Genomic DNA, 12,476 nt, shown 5'->3' on the forward strand with positions numbered 1-12,476 from the left:
CCCCCTCCTTATTGAGACATCCAGCTTCAAGGTCCTTGCTACTCTGTGATTATAGAATATCTGATTGAACTTCTGAAGCAAAAAAAGTGTGGGATTGGGGAGCTGGCTAGGGAAAGAAGGTAAATTCAATCAGCTGGTGTTTATGGGGAACTGAAGAGGGGCAAGAAAAAAGGATAACATCTCACAGACACTTCCTTCCTCTGAGAAGTCTTTCCCAGAAGAGGGCTTTCTTCCCAGCTCCTGTGCACAGAAGGGAAGCAGCTGGCCAGTCAGATGCGGGCTTTGCCCAGGCAGGGGAAGCGGCTGATTCGAAAAGGTGTCAAGTCATAGGATGGCATTAATTTCATGCTTAATTCATACAGGATCTTCCCCACAACAGGGGACAGCTTAAACCCATGCCCTAGGGGAAGGAGAACAGGTGGTCAGGCATCCTCAGAGACAGGTACTGGACTCCCTGGACGTCCCCTACACAGTCCTCAGATAGAGCTAACCTCCCCATTGGTCGCATCCCAAAGCTGGAAGTTGCCTCCCACCATGAGAACCCTTTCTTCTCTGATAGCCCCTCTCAACCCCCTTATACACTCAAGGTCTATGCTTTGGCCCCTCTCTGTTCAACTAAAAGCATGAAAAACACCATTTTGCCTGGTACTGAGGAAGGTGATCTTTTTTTTTTTTTTTTTTTTTTGCGGTACGCGGGCCTCTCACTGTTGTGGCCTCTCCCGTTGTGGAGCACAGGCTCAGGACGCGCAGGCCCAGCGGCCATGGCTCACGGGCCTAGCCGCTCAGCAGCATGTGGGATCTTCCCGGACCGGGGCACGAACCCGTGTCCCCTGCATTAGCAGGCGGACTCTCAACCACTGCGCCACCAGGGAAGCCCTAGGTAGGTCATCTTTAAGGCACCCCGTCTTCCCTCGCTCAGGCTCACCAGAGAATCCAGCACCAATGACAATGTTGTCGTACTTTGGGTGTCGATCAAGAATGAAGTGCTCATCAGGGGTGTTCTAGAAAGAAACAATCACACCTGTGTCCTTTGAGGATAGAGGGAGGAAGAAGAACCGCAGGCTCAGAAGGGAGGAGACTCAGCTGGATTTCTTTCCAGAAAGAATAGGAATGGGGCACAGGAATGCTTTCTGCACGCCAATGCCCTAGGGTACGCCAGTCTTTCTCATTTGTCCGTCTGTCTCTTCTCGTGTAGGGCTATGAACACAGCAGGTGCTCAGTTAACGCGTGTAAACTAACTTTAGCGAAGATGCCTCAGGCCCTGGTGACATCTGTCTCTTCTCTTTGTCCCTAAGGCCTGCTCAACTAGAACATCTTGCCAAAAACTCTTTTAGAGCTCTTCTGGGAAGCATAGTGAAGGACTGCCAGACGTATGCCTAGTTTCCTAATGAAAAAGAATACGAATAACCTCTAGTGGGCCCTCTCTGGTGGAGGTGAACTGACCCGCAGAAATGAGCTCATTTGTTTCAAGTCACATACTGTGTCAGGGGTCAGGTAGAGTCCAGCCTGAGCAGCACAAGGCCAGTCTGTCTCATTCCCCTGTTCTCCAGGGCTGCGAGAGAGCCTGGCCCAGTTGCCCACACCCTTACCGTGTACATGCAGTGCTCCATAACAGCAGGCTCAGGCTCTAAGTTAGGTAAGTGATCTCTGACAAAGCAGCTCAGGATGTGGACGTCTTGGATGTCCGAGAAAGCTGCAGGGCAGTCCCGCTCCTCAGGATCTGCATTGTTGCCGTGGTGATAGCAGACCTGGCTCCCAATCAGAGCAGTGTGAGCTGGGATGGCCGGCCTCCTGCACACCACCCCCAACCCAGGGGGCAGGTTGTACACAGAATGCGCCCCATCCATCATCCCAGCCTTCCCCAGTCCTGACAGATGCTGTTTGTTGCCACATGAGTTTGCCTAGCTGCCCATTCCCCTGCCAACCCTATGTTTGCAAAGGAAGGGCTCCAGGACAGCCAGGGGTCTTGTGTTGCGCATAGTGAATAGTGAAGTCCGTTCCTGCTCCTGCCCACTGGGATCCGAGGGAGTCTGGTGAGAGGAAAGTTAGAATAGCTGCCCCAAATCTGCCTGGGCCCCTACTAGCCTTCTCTTGGCCTCTCCGCTCACCTTCATCATCCCTGGGTACTCTCCGGAGGGCAATCCATAGATGTGGTAAGGAGCCAGGCTGAAGCCCAGGAAGCATGGAAAGGCCTGGGACACACCATAGCTTCCGGGAACCTTCTCTCGCCAGTAACACACATTGATCCGCAGGGTCTTGGAGCAGGAAGAAGAAGTGGGAAATGAAGGGGGAAAGCATTTCTGGGGTCCCGCAGCCCTTTAATATAAGCCCAGATGCCCTGATTAACTCACCCATCTTTGTTTCACTCAATTCTCATGTCATTTACATGTTACATTATGTTATGAAGCATAAAAATTGCTGAATCTGTCTCTTCCCCTATTCTTAATCTTCTCCCAAAACTGCATCCAGCCTACTTCTCTCTCTCTCCAGGAGTTAATAATACCTCATGTTTATTGAGTGCTTACTATAGGCCAGGCCATCTCCTAAGGTTATATATATATATATATTTTTAAAAATTCTCCAACAGCCCTAGTCCCCATTTTACAGGTTATAAAATTGAGGCTAAGTGAGGTGAAGGTGAATGAATTTGCCCAAAGTCATCCACTAGCAAGTGGCAGATGGAAGACTCAAGTCCATCTGGGTCCAAGGCTTCTTTTCTTAAGCTCCAACTCTCAGGCTTCCAGCTCCCCTTACCTGGAGAGGCAGCTCAATGCCCAGGGGACGGAGGAGCCGGTTGGTCCAAGGACCTGCTGTGATGATCAAGCTCTTGGCTTGGTAGCTCCTGGAAGTGGTTTTCACCACGACCAGTAGCCCTGGTTTTATCTCTATCACCTTCTCTCCATCATGCACTATGCCTCCTAGCTGTCGAATTGCATCCTGAAAGGGCAGGAGCAGGAAAGGGCGAATCAGTTATGTATGTGGTTCACCCTGGTGGACAAAGAATCCTTCATGGAGTGCAGAAAAGAGAGGGCAGAATCTAGACCTCCTCTCCCATATTGTCGAGGCCTAGCAGGGTATATAAAACTGCCCAGTCCAAAAAGTCAAGACTAAAGCTGGCAGGGCAAAGGCTGTCATCCAACTGGGGGTCAGGGGATGGCTGATGGGGACCCAGGATGCCCAGAGCAGGAGCTGCAGTGCCCCTAATGCTGCACAATATCACCTGAAGGGCTCTGAGCGCCTTGTCAGCATAGAGAACTCCTCCAGACTTGTCCAAGAGCCCCACTTCTCCCCTGGCCAACCGAATATTGGGGAAACGTTGCTTCAGTTCCTCAGGTGGAAGACACTGGTGTTCCACTCCCTGCCTAGACAGAGTAGCCTGGATTATCTTTAATTCTGCATTCTCCTTCATTCCCAGCAGCAGTAGTCCAGTCTGCCTATAAAAAAAAAAAAAAAAAGACACCTGAGTGAGAGTCTGCATCCGGGCCCTGGGCCTTCTCTGTCATTTTTCAGCAAGGGCCCCAGACCAGGCATCAAGGGGAGTCCTGGCCTCACATTCAAAAAACAGGCAAAGACATCTCCATTCTGTTGTAACAGTCCAGTATTGTTGTGCTGGTTGCTAGCCCATCCCCAAGTCTGCCCTTAGCTCTCACTATTGGTTTGCTTATCCCTCCATCTTCCCTCATCAGGATCCATCCTGCCCTTGAGGTCAGAGATCCTAAGTCCTCTTTTATCTCCACACCTAGAAAGTGGTAAATGTTCAATGAACTTGATAAGATTTATTCCCTTTCCTCCAGTCCCCTGACCCCACTCACTGTTTTGAACTCAATTCTTTATCCCCTTTCCCCTCCCCAACACCCTGCTGTTTCTTTCCCCTGTTCCCTTTTCTTGTCATATAATGTTTTGTCTCCTCTTGTGCATCTATCTCTCAGTTCCTTCTCAGAGGCTGCCTGTTTTGTGGAAAGGGTCCTAAGTTGGGAGCTCTGGCCCTGGTTCCAGTCCCGGCATGCCCTCTGTGACCTTGGTCTGATTGCTCCCTGATCCAACCCCAGATTCCTCCTCTGTAACGCATGACTGTTGGACTATTGGTAGTTCCACACCAGGGGAGTTGTGGAAATGGCATGGATCATTTTTTTGCTTGTCACAATGCCTGGGGGTTGCCACTCACATTTGGTGGGCAGGGGCCAGGGATGCTAAACCTGCAATGCTCAGGAAGATCCCACCCAAATGCCAATAGTGCCCTCATGCAGAAACCCCAGTAGGTGAGATGGCCTCTTAGGACTCCAGCAATTAATTCAGTGATTCAGTGATCTTGTTTCTCCCTATACTTGCCTCTGTGTTTCTTCCTCCATAAGAGAATGAGAGCTGTTTCTCTTTAACGCTTTCCATCTCTCTGTCACAAGAGATCAGAGCTCCCTTTTTGGGGGAACTGATCAAAACAATAGAAGGGTCACTTTGGCCCTTGGGACCATTCCTGTAGTCCCTCTCGGTTTCAGCAGCCACAGTGACAAGCATCAGCCTGACACATCCCCCAGGTACTGTATATAAAGCTCGTAATAGCCTATAATGGAGTCTCATGGATATTACATGCTTCCAAATCCCACATTATCTGGTTGGGGGGATTAAAGAGGAGATTGGGAGGGGGTAGGGACACAGCGGGCCCTGGGGCCAGTGTCAGTACACAGAGCCACGCAGCATGCCCAATCCATTTGCCGTGGCCCCCGCCTACCCAGCATTCACCACTGGTGAGAAAGCAGTGAGCTCAGCAGAGGAAAGATGCTGTAGAAATCCCCACCAGCCAGCAGACCGTCTTTTTCCTGTGGCCCCAAAAGAACTTCAGATTGGTTCTCAGTTAATGAAAACTTGCCTAGTAAATTCCTTGGTCAACAGGATAATTAAGTCACCCAAGCGTACGTTCTTGAGCCCTTTGTACCTGATGAGGTTGTAGCTGTGTAGAATTCTGGGAAAGACCTCACCTTAGCAGTCACAATGTCAGATCCCTGGCCCGGAAATTCCAGAGCAGCATATTCTAACCTCTGCCTGCAATATACTAGCCTTGGTCTCTCACATACTCTGAGATTTAGTTACTTTCCCTTCCTTCCCTTCCTTTCTCCCTTCTTCCCTTCCGTCCTTCCTTCTTTCCTTGAAATAAGAACTCCTCTTTCAGGAATGTACTATATGGAGGAAATGAACTCACGCCAAAGCAATGGGCAAATCTGTTGAATTATGAAATGCTGAGTGATGTTCTAATTCCCAAACCGTCCTGCAGTGGATGAAGCGGGAGCTCCCTATCCCTAGGAGTAATCAGCAAGCTGATTCTGCTGGTGAATGTAATTGTGCCAATTGTAATCATTTTGCTCCAGCTCTCTGCCCCTGTGGCATTTATTTCTCAGCCCAGATATTGATCTAACAGTGGGAAATTTTCCATCTGAATTTGTGATGCTGGACCCTCCCCTAGTCCAGAGGTGTGTTTGGGAAATACTCATTTTCCGTGGATCACAGCTGAGCTATTTGGCCTGAGGGAAACCATGCACTGCCAGAGAAATGCCTTGGATTGGAGAGAGACTTTTGACCATTATGAGCAAATCGGAAATAAATGTAAAACACTGCCTGGAAATGCAAAGGCCTGTCATTATGGGAAATAGGTGAGAGGCTCCTGTGAGAGATGCTTAGAGAATTGGAAAGCAGTCAATCAAAGCCGGGAGGGGAGAACGGGCCTTTTTCCCCCAGTATGAAGATAGATGACTTCCATGCACAGATTGAAAATCATTTAAGTACTTATTTTCTTAATGGCTTTTCCTAGATCCCAATAAACAGTCTGCTCATTCTGCATCAATTTCTCACCGCTATGCTCTGGGCCTCCCTTTCCTCTTTTTCTGCTCAGATCCAGGCTACGAAGTTTGGGGAGGAGGAGGGTGAGAAGGGACAAGGGCATTGCAGGAAAAAAAAAATGACCAGGAAATGAGCGGTCAGGGCTGGTCTAGAAAGACAGCACTGTGTAGTGAAGCTGGGATGCTGGGGATCCCTGGAAAGAATGCAGCTCCCAAGTCCCAGAACACCATCAGAGCATTTGGTACTAACTGTGCCTTCCTCCCAACCCTAGCTGGATCCAGCCCTAGGAAGAGATAATCGAAGATTCCTCCCAAGGGCCTTGTTGACTTCTCTATGGCCCAACTAAAGCCTCAGACATGATGTAGGGAGTTGGTGATGAGGGATTTCCACCAGTTACTATAGCAGGACAAGAGGCAGGATGGAATGGGGAGGAGTTGGGAGGGGCAGACAGCTCTCCCTGCATCTGCCATCTCCCATCCCAAGCTCCAGCTTTCCCCCGCTCCGGGTTAAAAGTGCCAGGAAAGCCAGCTCTGAGAGTCACCTTGGGGAAGGGACTCCAACAGGGACTTGGTAATGGCTGCTGTCTTTGTTGGTTTTGGAGGAGCTCTTGGCATCTCATCTTCTGCTCAGTGGGCCGAGGTGGAATTGGTTAACAAAGACTGCTCCAGGGAGGGGATGTGGCTGACAAGCCAGACACTTCGCAGACACAGGAAGCAGCAGCTGCGCAGGGGGCCACCAGGTTCTGGCAGCAGCTGTACTGCCTACGGCTGTGATCTTGTCTGATATTGTCAGCTAAGCAGGGGCAGCCCGGGTCAGGAGCTAGATAGTAGGACTCAAAGGGAGAAGGTGGGGCAGGAAAGAGATGGGCCACAGAGCTGGGATTTGCTCTTGGTATCAGCATCCTGGCTGTACACATCACAAAAGATTCAGACCTTGTGATCCGACACATGTGTCATCGTCTGTTCCCAGAATATATGCAAATATCCTGAGCCACCCATATTTAGTATGCCACTGTCACAGGAAGCAGCAGAACAGAATGAAGAGACTTGGACAACCACCTTATCAACTCTTGAAGGTTTTTTTTTTTAAATCATCATCAAATATCATTAAGTAAATATGTTCATATCTATCAGTTCAATTATGATATTGTGCTGGTTCTTCCAGAAGAACCTAGGAGAATAAGAATCACACAGCTGATGAATCATTTAGAAAATCAGAATTAGGAACAAAAGCTAAAGGAATTGGAATAGGAAGTATCTGTTCTGTGTCTCTACTAAGTAAAAGAACCAAATAAATTAGTGTGCCTGAGTAAATTAGGTTGGCCATAAGAAAGGACTTGCTAATAACAACAACAACAATAATAATAATGCCTAGCACTATATAGAACTTCAAAGATTTTTCAAAGAACATTCACTTTATTCTTCATTTTCCATAATTGGGGCTGTGAAGCATAGGGATAGTCTTTTAAGAGGAGCTATGATATGTCCCAGTCTTTAAATGTATGTTCGCAGCCTTCTGACCTGGGATGATTTAGGCATGGACTTGTTTGGAGACAGGGGATGGACAAGGTAACCAGTTTGTGGTATTTCCTAAATCAGGAGCCAGCAAAGGATGACCCAGGGGCCAAATCACCTGTTTTTGTCTGTCCCACAAGCCAAGATGGTTTTTACACTTTTAAATGGTTGATAAAAAGCAAAAGAAGAATATTTCTTTTTTTAATATTTATTTGTTTATTTGTTTGTTTATTTTTGGCTGCATCAGGACTTAGTTGTGGTACGTGGGATCTTTCATTGTGGCGCACGGGCTTCTCTCTAGTTATGGCATGCAGGCTCCAGAGCACGTGGGCTCTGTAGTTGCGGCAAACGGGCTCTCTAGTTGTGGCATGCGGGCTTAGTTGCCCCGCAGCAAGTGGGATCTTAGTTCCCTGACCAGGGATCGAACCCACGTCCCCTGCATTGGAAGGCGGATTCTTAACCACTGGACCACCAGGGAAGTCCCAAAGAATATTTCATGACATGAAAATTATCTGAAATTTGTGTCCATAAATAAAGTTTTATTGGAACCCAACCATGCCCATTTGTTTACATATTATCTGTGGGGGCTTTCACAATGGCACAGTTGAGTTGCTGGCAGAGTTGAATCGTAGCAATAGAGACCATATGGCCTGCAAAGCCTGTAAAACTATGTGGCCATTCACAGAAAAAGTTTGCCAAACCCTGTTCTAGACTGAAAGTTGAGTAATTCTGTGACTTGCACTACAGGTTAAGACCCTGACTACTCAGTAGCAACCCTCTCATGAGTTTGTGGGGAGAATTAAATGAGTTAACATGGATCAAGTACTTTTAGAACAGCCTTAGTTTCTCATTCTAAGCACTAAAACACGCAGTGATAATGCTAATGATGATGATGATTTGTCAGGTACTATTGCAAGCCCTTTACAAACTTTATCCTCACAACAGACACAGGAAATAGATATTATTACCCCCGCTTTACAGATGAGAAAACTGAGTCTCACAGAGGTTAGACAGCTTGCTCCAAACCACACAGCTAAATATGTCAGAGCAAGATGATATCTAGAGCCAGGCCTGCCTGGTTCCAAAGCCCTTCCAAATTCCTGTCCTCCTGCCAAAGAGAAGGATTGTGAGATTATGAGATTCTCCTATCCAAGGGTCCCTTTCCCTCTCTCCAGCAGCCCTTCCCCTCCATGTCCATGGTTGCTGCATCCCATCTGTCTCCTTCTGCCTTTCTTCCCCCCTTGCTCAATGGAGGTAGGATACAGCTGACCCAGAATAAGTGGAAGGAACTGCCGTTTATTCAAAGGTGCTAGGCATAGCGCCAAGTATTTCGCAAGAGTCTCGTTTAATCCTCACAAAGCCCTGTGAGAAAAATGAGGCGCAGAGAGGTACAGAAACTTTTCCAAGGTCACACAGCTGGTAAGAGGTAGAGCCCAAAGTCAAATTCAAGCCTGTCTGACTCCAGAATTGTCTCCCCTCTGAAAGATTCCAGACGCTTTCCAAACATCTTTTGGTTGCCTCCTTGTCTGCTGGGATGAACTGTGCCCTCTAAGGCCTCAGCAGTTCTTTTAACACAAGATACTTAGCAGTATTCACAGATGGCTGACAGAGAGAGGTCCCTTTGCCAGGCCACGCCTCAGCAAGACGTGCTCCTTTATTTGGGTGCTGGGTGTATTAGCTGCCTCTGGAATAAATCTGTAATTAGCTGCCCTAGCTGTATTTGCATAATGGATTTCACTTTGTTCTTAAGTTAATGGTGTTTTTGCAACAGAACAGTAACCTCTTGGTTCCTGGCCATTAAAATAACTGCCACCCTGTAGGGTAGAGCAGTGGTTTTGTAGGAAGTTCAGTTAAGAGCCACAGAGAAGGCGGGAGGGGTGGTAGCATGGTTGGTAAAAGTTCTCTTTGCCTCCTGGGTTGTCTGCCTTCTTCCTCGTGAATATTTGAAAGGTCAGTGAGGGGGGGTCTTAAGGGTCAGAGAAGGCCATGCAGACAACAGAGAAATAGCTGCAGGCTCACTCCCTGGTCAGCAATGCAGCCTGAGGAGCATCCCCATTTGCTCCTATGGGAGGAGGTATTCAGAGAATGATATGGATTTATAAGGGTTGTTCTGGGGGAGAGGACCCAGCGTGAAAGTTTGTGATACTAGTAGGAATACAAAGAATCAAGCAGAAGCCTTCTCCTCTATTTCAATCCCTGCCCTGAGAGGGTCTCTGACGGTTCCACGGAGATGTAGATAGAAACTCCAGCTCTGAGCATCTGCCCAGTGTCTTTCCAGCAGTTTTCCCCAAACAACCCCTGCAAGCCTTGGACCCATGGTCTAACCCCAGCCCTGGAACTCAGAGACTGGCAAGAGCCAGCTGGACCTGTCGGGTGACCATGATGCCAGCAAGCAGAATGCTTCCACGTGTCTGGCACTTCCGGACACCCCGTGTCTCTCCGTTGCATGTCAAGTATTCCTGGCACCGCCCTCTTGCATAGTAAAAGCACCCCCAGGTGCTGAGCCCCATGATTCAAGGAATTCTCCCCCACCAACCCAACCTGTATAATTGGGTTCCCGCCTCATGCTCCAGCTGGGCCCATATCTGGTAACACTCAGCCATCATCTGGGTGTAGAAGTCTTCAGGGTACGCCCTTCGGATTATCCGGCTCTGCCCATGGGAACTTCCTCGGGAGTGCGGGAGGAAGAACTGGAGAAGGAGGACAAGAGACAACTGCAGCTGTCACCCCTCCCCTTTCGGAGCCCGCTCATCATGTGCTGTCAACAAGGAACATTTATTCTTCAAATATTTCCATACAGTCTCCCTTTGTGGCCAAGTTACTGACTTGGCTTCAGGATAGAATTTCTTCAGTAGCTCTAACTCAGGCATCCTTTTTGCTAACATCATTCACATCCCGAAGTCCCTCTGTGAGTTAGTCTTCAGTCATCCTGCTGCAACCTTGCCCCACTTAGACTCATGGAGAAGCAGAAAGAACCTTTGAGCTCATTCTAGTCTAGGCTCCTCATTTTTATGCACAAGAAAACTGATGCTGACTCTTTCTCTGTAGCTTCAGATTGCTCAGGACAAGAGAACCATGTTGAGATTTAGCAAAAGATGGAGTGTTTCCTGAAAGGTTGGACCAGGAATCCCTCAGGCTTTGAGAAAACTGATAGAGAAATGAAAAAGGTTTCTAACCAATCCAGCTCATTACCAAGAAGAATAAACCAAAACCAGCCTGGATAGATTTAGGCAGAATGGGGGGGTAGAAACCTTTGGAAGGTGGGCTGGGTGCACCTGCCCCGGGAAGGCTGCGGATATACAGGGCCCAGCCATATGTACAGTGGCCAGTAGACTGCACTTCATGGGGTCACTTTTCTATAAGGAAAAAAAAATACCTAAGTCTTATTTCTTGTGTATCAAACAAGGAGGCTGCTATTATCCAGAGGTGGCAGAAAAAACAGAAGCCTCTGCTGGGTTCCAGGGTGAGAGGCCAGAAATATGCAGGGAAGAATCTTACCTCCTAGACTGACAAATCAGCCTTTGCCTCTAGGCAAGTTATCTCTATTTAGGGTTACCCAAAGCAGAACTGATTACTTTCCTGGGCCAGGGCAACCATTTTGACACAGAAGAGACTGGGTGGGAAGAAAGAAGAAAATGGGGTCTGGGTCGCTTCTTGGTCAAGAGCAGGATCTGGGAGGCAGCAAAAGGAGGAGATGTGCCTAGAAACCCTAAGTGGGTCTTAGGGAGGGTGGAACTTTCTTTGCATTGTCATGAAACACACCAGGCAGCTAAGCTACAAATTGCATAGAATTTGTGAAGATCAGGCCCTTTGGCCTTCACCCCACAGAAAACCCTCTTCGGGGAGGAGAAAGGGACAGTCCCTGAGGTCAGGAGTGCAGAGGGGACACGGTACCTGCTCCAGCAGGAGGACCCTCTTCCTGTGTTTGGCCAGGTGGTACGCAGTGAAGCAGCCCTGGATGCCTGCCCCGATCACAATGGCATCATAGAGATCTTTCTGAGCAGCCATCCTGCCCACTGAGTTAGCCCTACAGCTTCAGAGACCACATACAAAGGAGAAGGCAAGTGGAGACGGGCTCCAGCCTGAAGGAGGAGGAGTAAGGCAAAGTCCAACCTGGCCAGCATTCCCACAATTCCCTGGGCCCTGTCCTTCTCCCTACTCCTCCCAACCCCCAAAACCTGGCACAGGGCTGAGCCCCCGCCTCCCCTGCAGAGCAGAGCTGGGTAGTCTGATTTGTGAGGTTTAGCCCGGCTCAGCTGCCAGCCTCACCCTTGCATCCCTCTAGCTTTCTATTCTTGGCTCAATTATTGTCATGCAAATGGGTCCTTCCTATGCCACCTTCCTGTCTCATTATGATCTTTGTCTCAGGCCTTCGGCCCTGGAATTTCAATGCCTCCTAGACCGAGCTGGGCACCCGGAATGCTGCCTCCCCCTGCTGGCCTCCCTCTCTCCAGCCTCATTTCCTTTGGAGATTCTAGAGGGTCCAGCTCAAAACTTGGCACGATGACCCGGGTAAGGGCCACCTCCCTGGTGGGTGGTGAGGTCAGGGTGGGAGGGGTACATGCAGGGGCCAATTAGGAGGGCAGGTTTGTGATTATGAAATTATTCTCAGTATGTTTTACGTTTGTCTTTTAAAAAGGAGAAGGAGGGGGGCTTCCCTGGTGGTGCAGTGGTTGAGAATCCGCCTGCTGACGCAGGGGACATGGGTTCGTGCCCTGGTCTGGGAAGATCCCACATGCCGCGGAGCGGCTGGGCCCGTGAGCCATGGCCACTGAGCCTGCGCGTCCGGAGCCTGTGCTCCGCAACGGGAGAGGCCACAACAGTGAGAGGCCCGCGTACCGCAAAAAAAAAAAAAAATGGAGAAGGAGAAATGATCCTGAACAAATGGAAAGGACAGAGTGAGAGGAGGAGCCTTCTCCTGAGGCACAGAAGGGGCCCAGGCATCTGCCTAGGGTGTGAGGGCCCCTGGAGTGAGGGCTCCCTCTGTGCAGGGCAGTGTGCTAAATGAGTACTCTTGCATGCATGTGGGACAGAGCTGGGATTTGTAAGGCCTAATTTTTTTTTAAATTAATTTATTTTTACTTTTATTTATTTTTGGCTGCATCAGGTCTTTGTTGCTGCGCGTGGACCTTC

At 49.0% G+C, this 12,476-nt stretch overlaps 1 protein-coding gene across 1 annotated transcript; it reads right to left on the bottom strand.

Annotated features, from left to right (window-relative positions):
* Positions 1–269: 269 nt before the first annotated feature.
* PIPOX (pipecolic acid and sarcosine oxidase) lies at positions 270–11,351 on the bottom strand. The gene is made up of 8 exons (XM_060082344.1): positions 11,238–11,351; positions 9,885–10,033; positions 3,221–3,434; positions 2,755–2,937; positions 2,109–2,255; positions 1,590–1,748; positions 926–1,001; positions 270–400 (listed from the first exon to the last, which is right to left on the bottom strand). The coding sequence occupies exons 1-8, from the start codon at positions 11,349–11,351 to the stop codon at positions 270–272; spliced, it is 1,173 nt and encodes a 390-aa protein (XP_059938327.1).
* Positions 11,352–12,476: the final 1,125 nt, after the last annotated feature.

The sequence above is a fragment of the Mesoplodon densirostris genome, chromosome 18, assembly GCF_025265405.1.
Source record: "Mesoplodon densirostris isolate mMesDen1 chromosome 18, mMesDen1 primary haplotype, whole genome shotgun sequence".
In the NCBI taxonomy this organism is placed as follows: Eukaryota; Metazoa; Chordata; class Mammalia; order Artiodactyla; family Ziphiidae; genus Mesoplodon; species Mesoplodon densirostris.

Coding starts and splice junctions, on each gene's coding strand:
- PIPOX (XM_060082344.1), bottom strand. CDS start 11,351: ATGGCTGCTCAGAAAGATCTCTATGATGCCATTGTGATCGGGGCAGGC. Junction 2,256..2,754: donor GCATTGAGCTGCCTCTCCAG/GTAAGGGGAGCT, acceptor TCCTGCTCCAAG/ACCCTGCGGATCAATGTGTG. Junction 401..925: donor CATTGGTGCTGGATTCTCTG/GTGAGCCTGAGC, acceptor TCCTTCCCCTAG/GGCATGGGTTTAAGCTGTCC.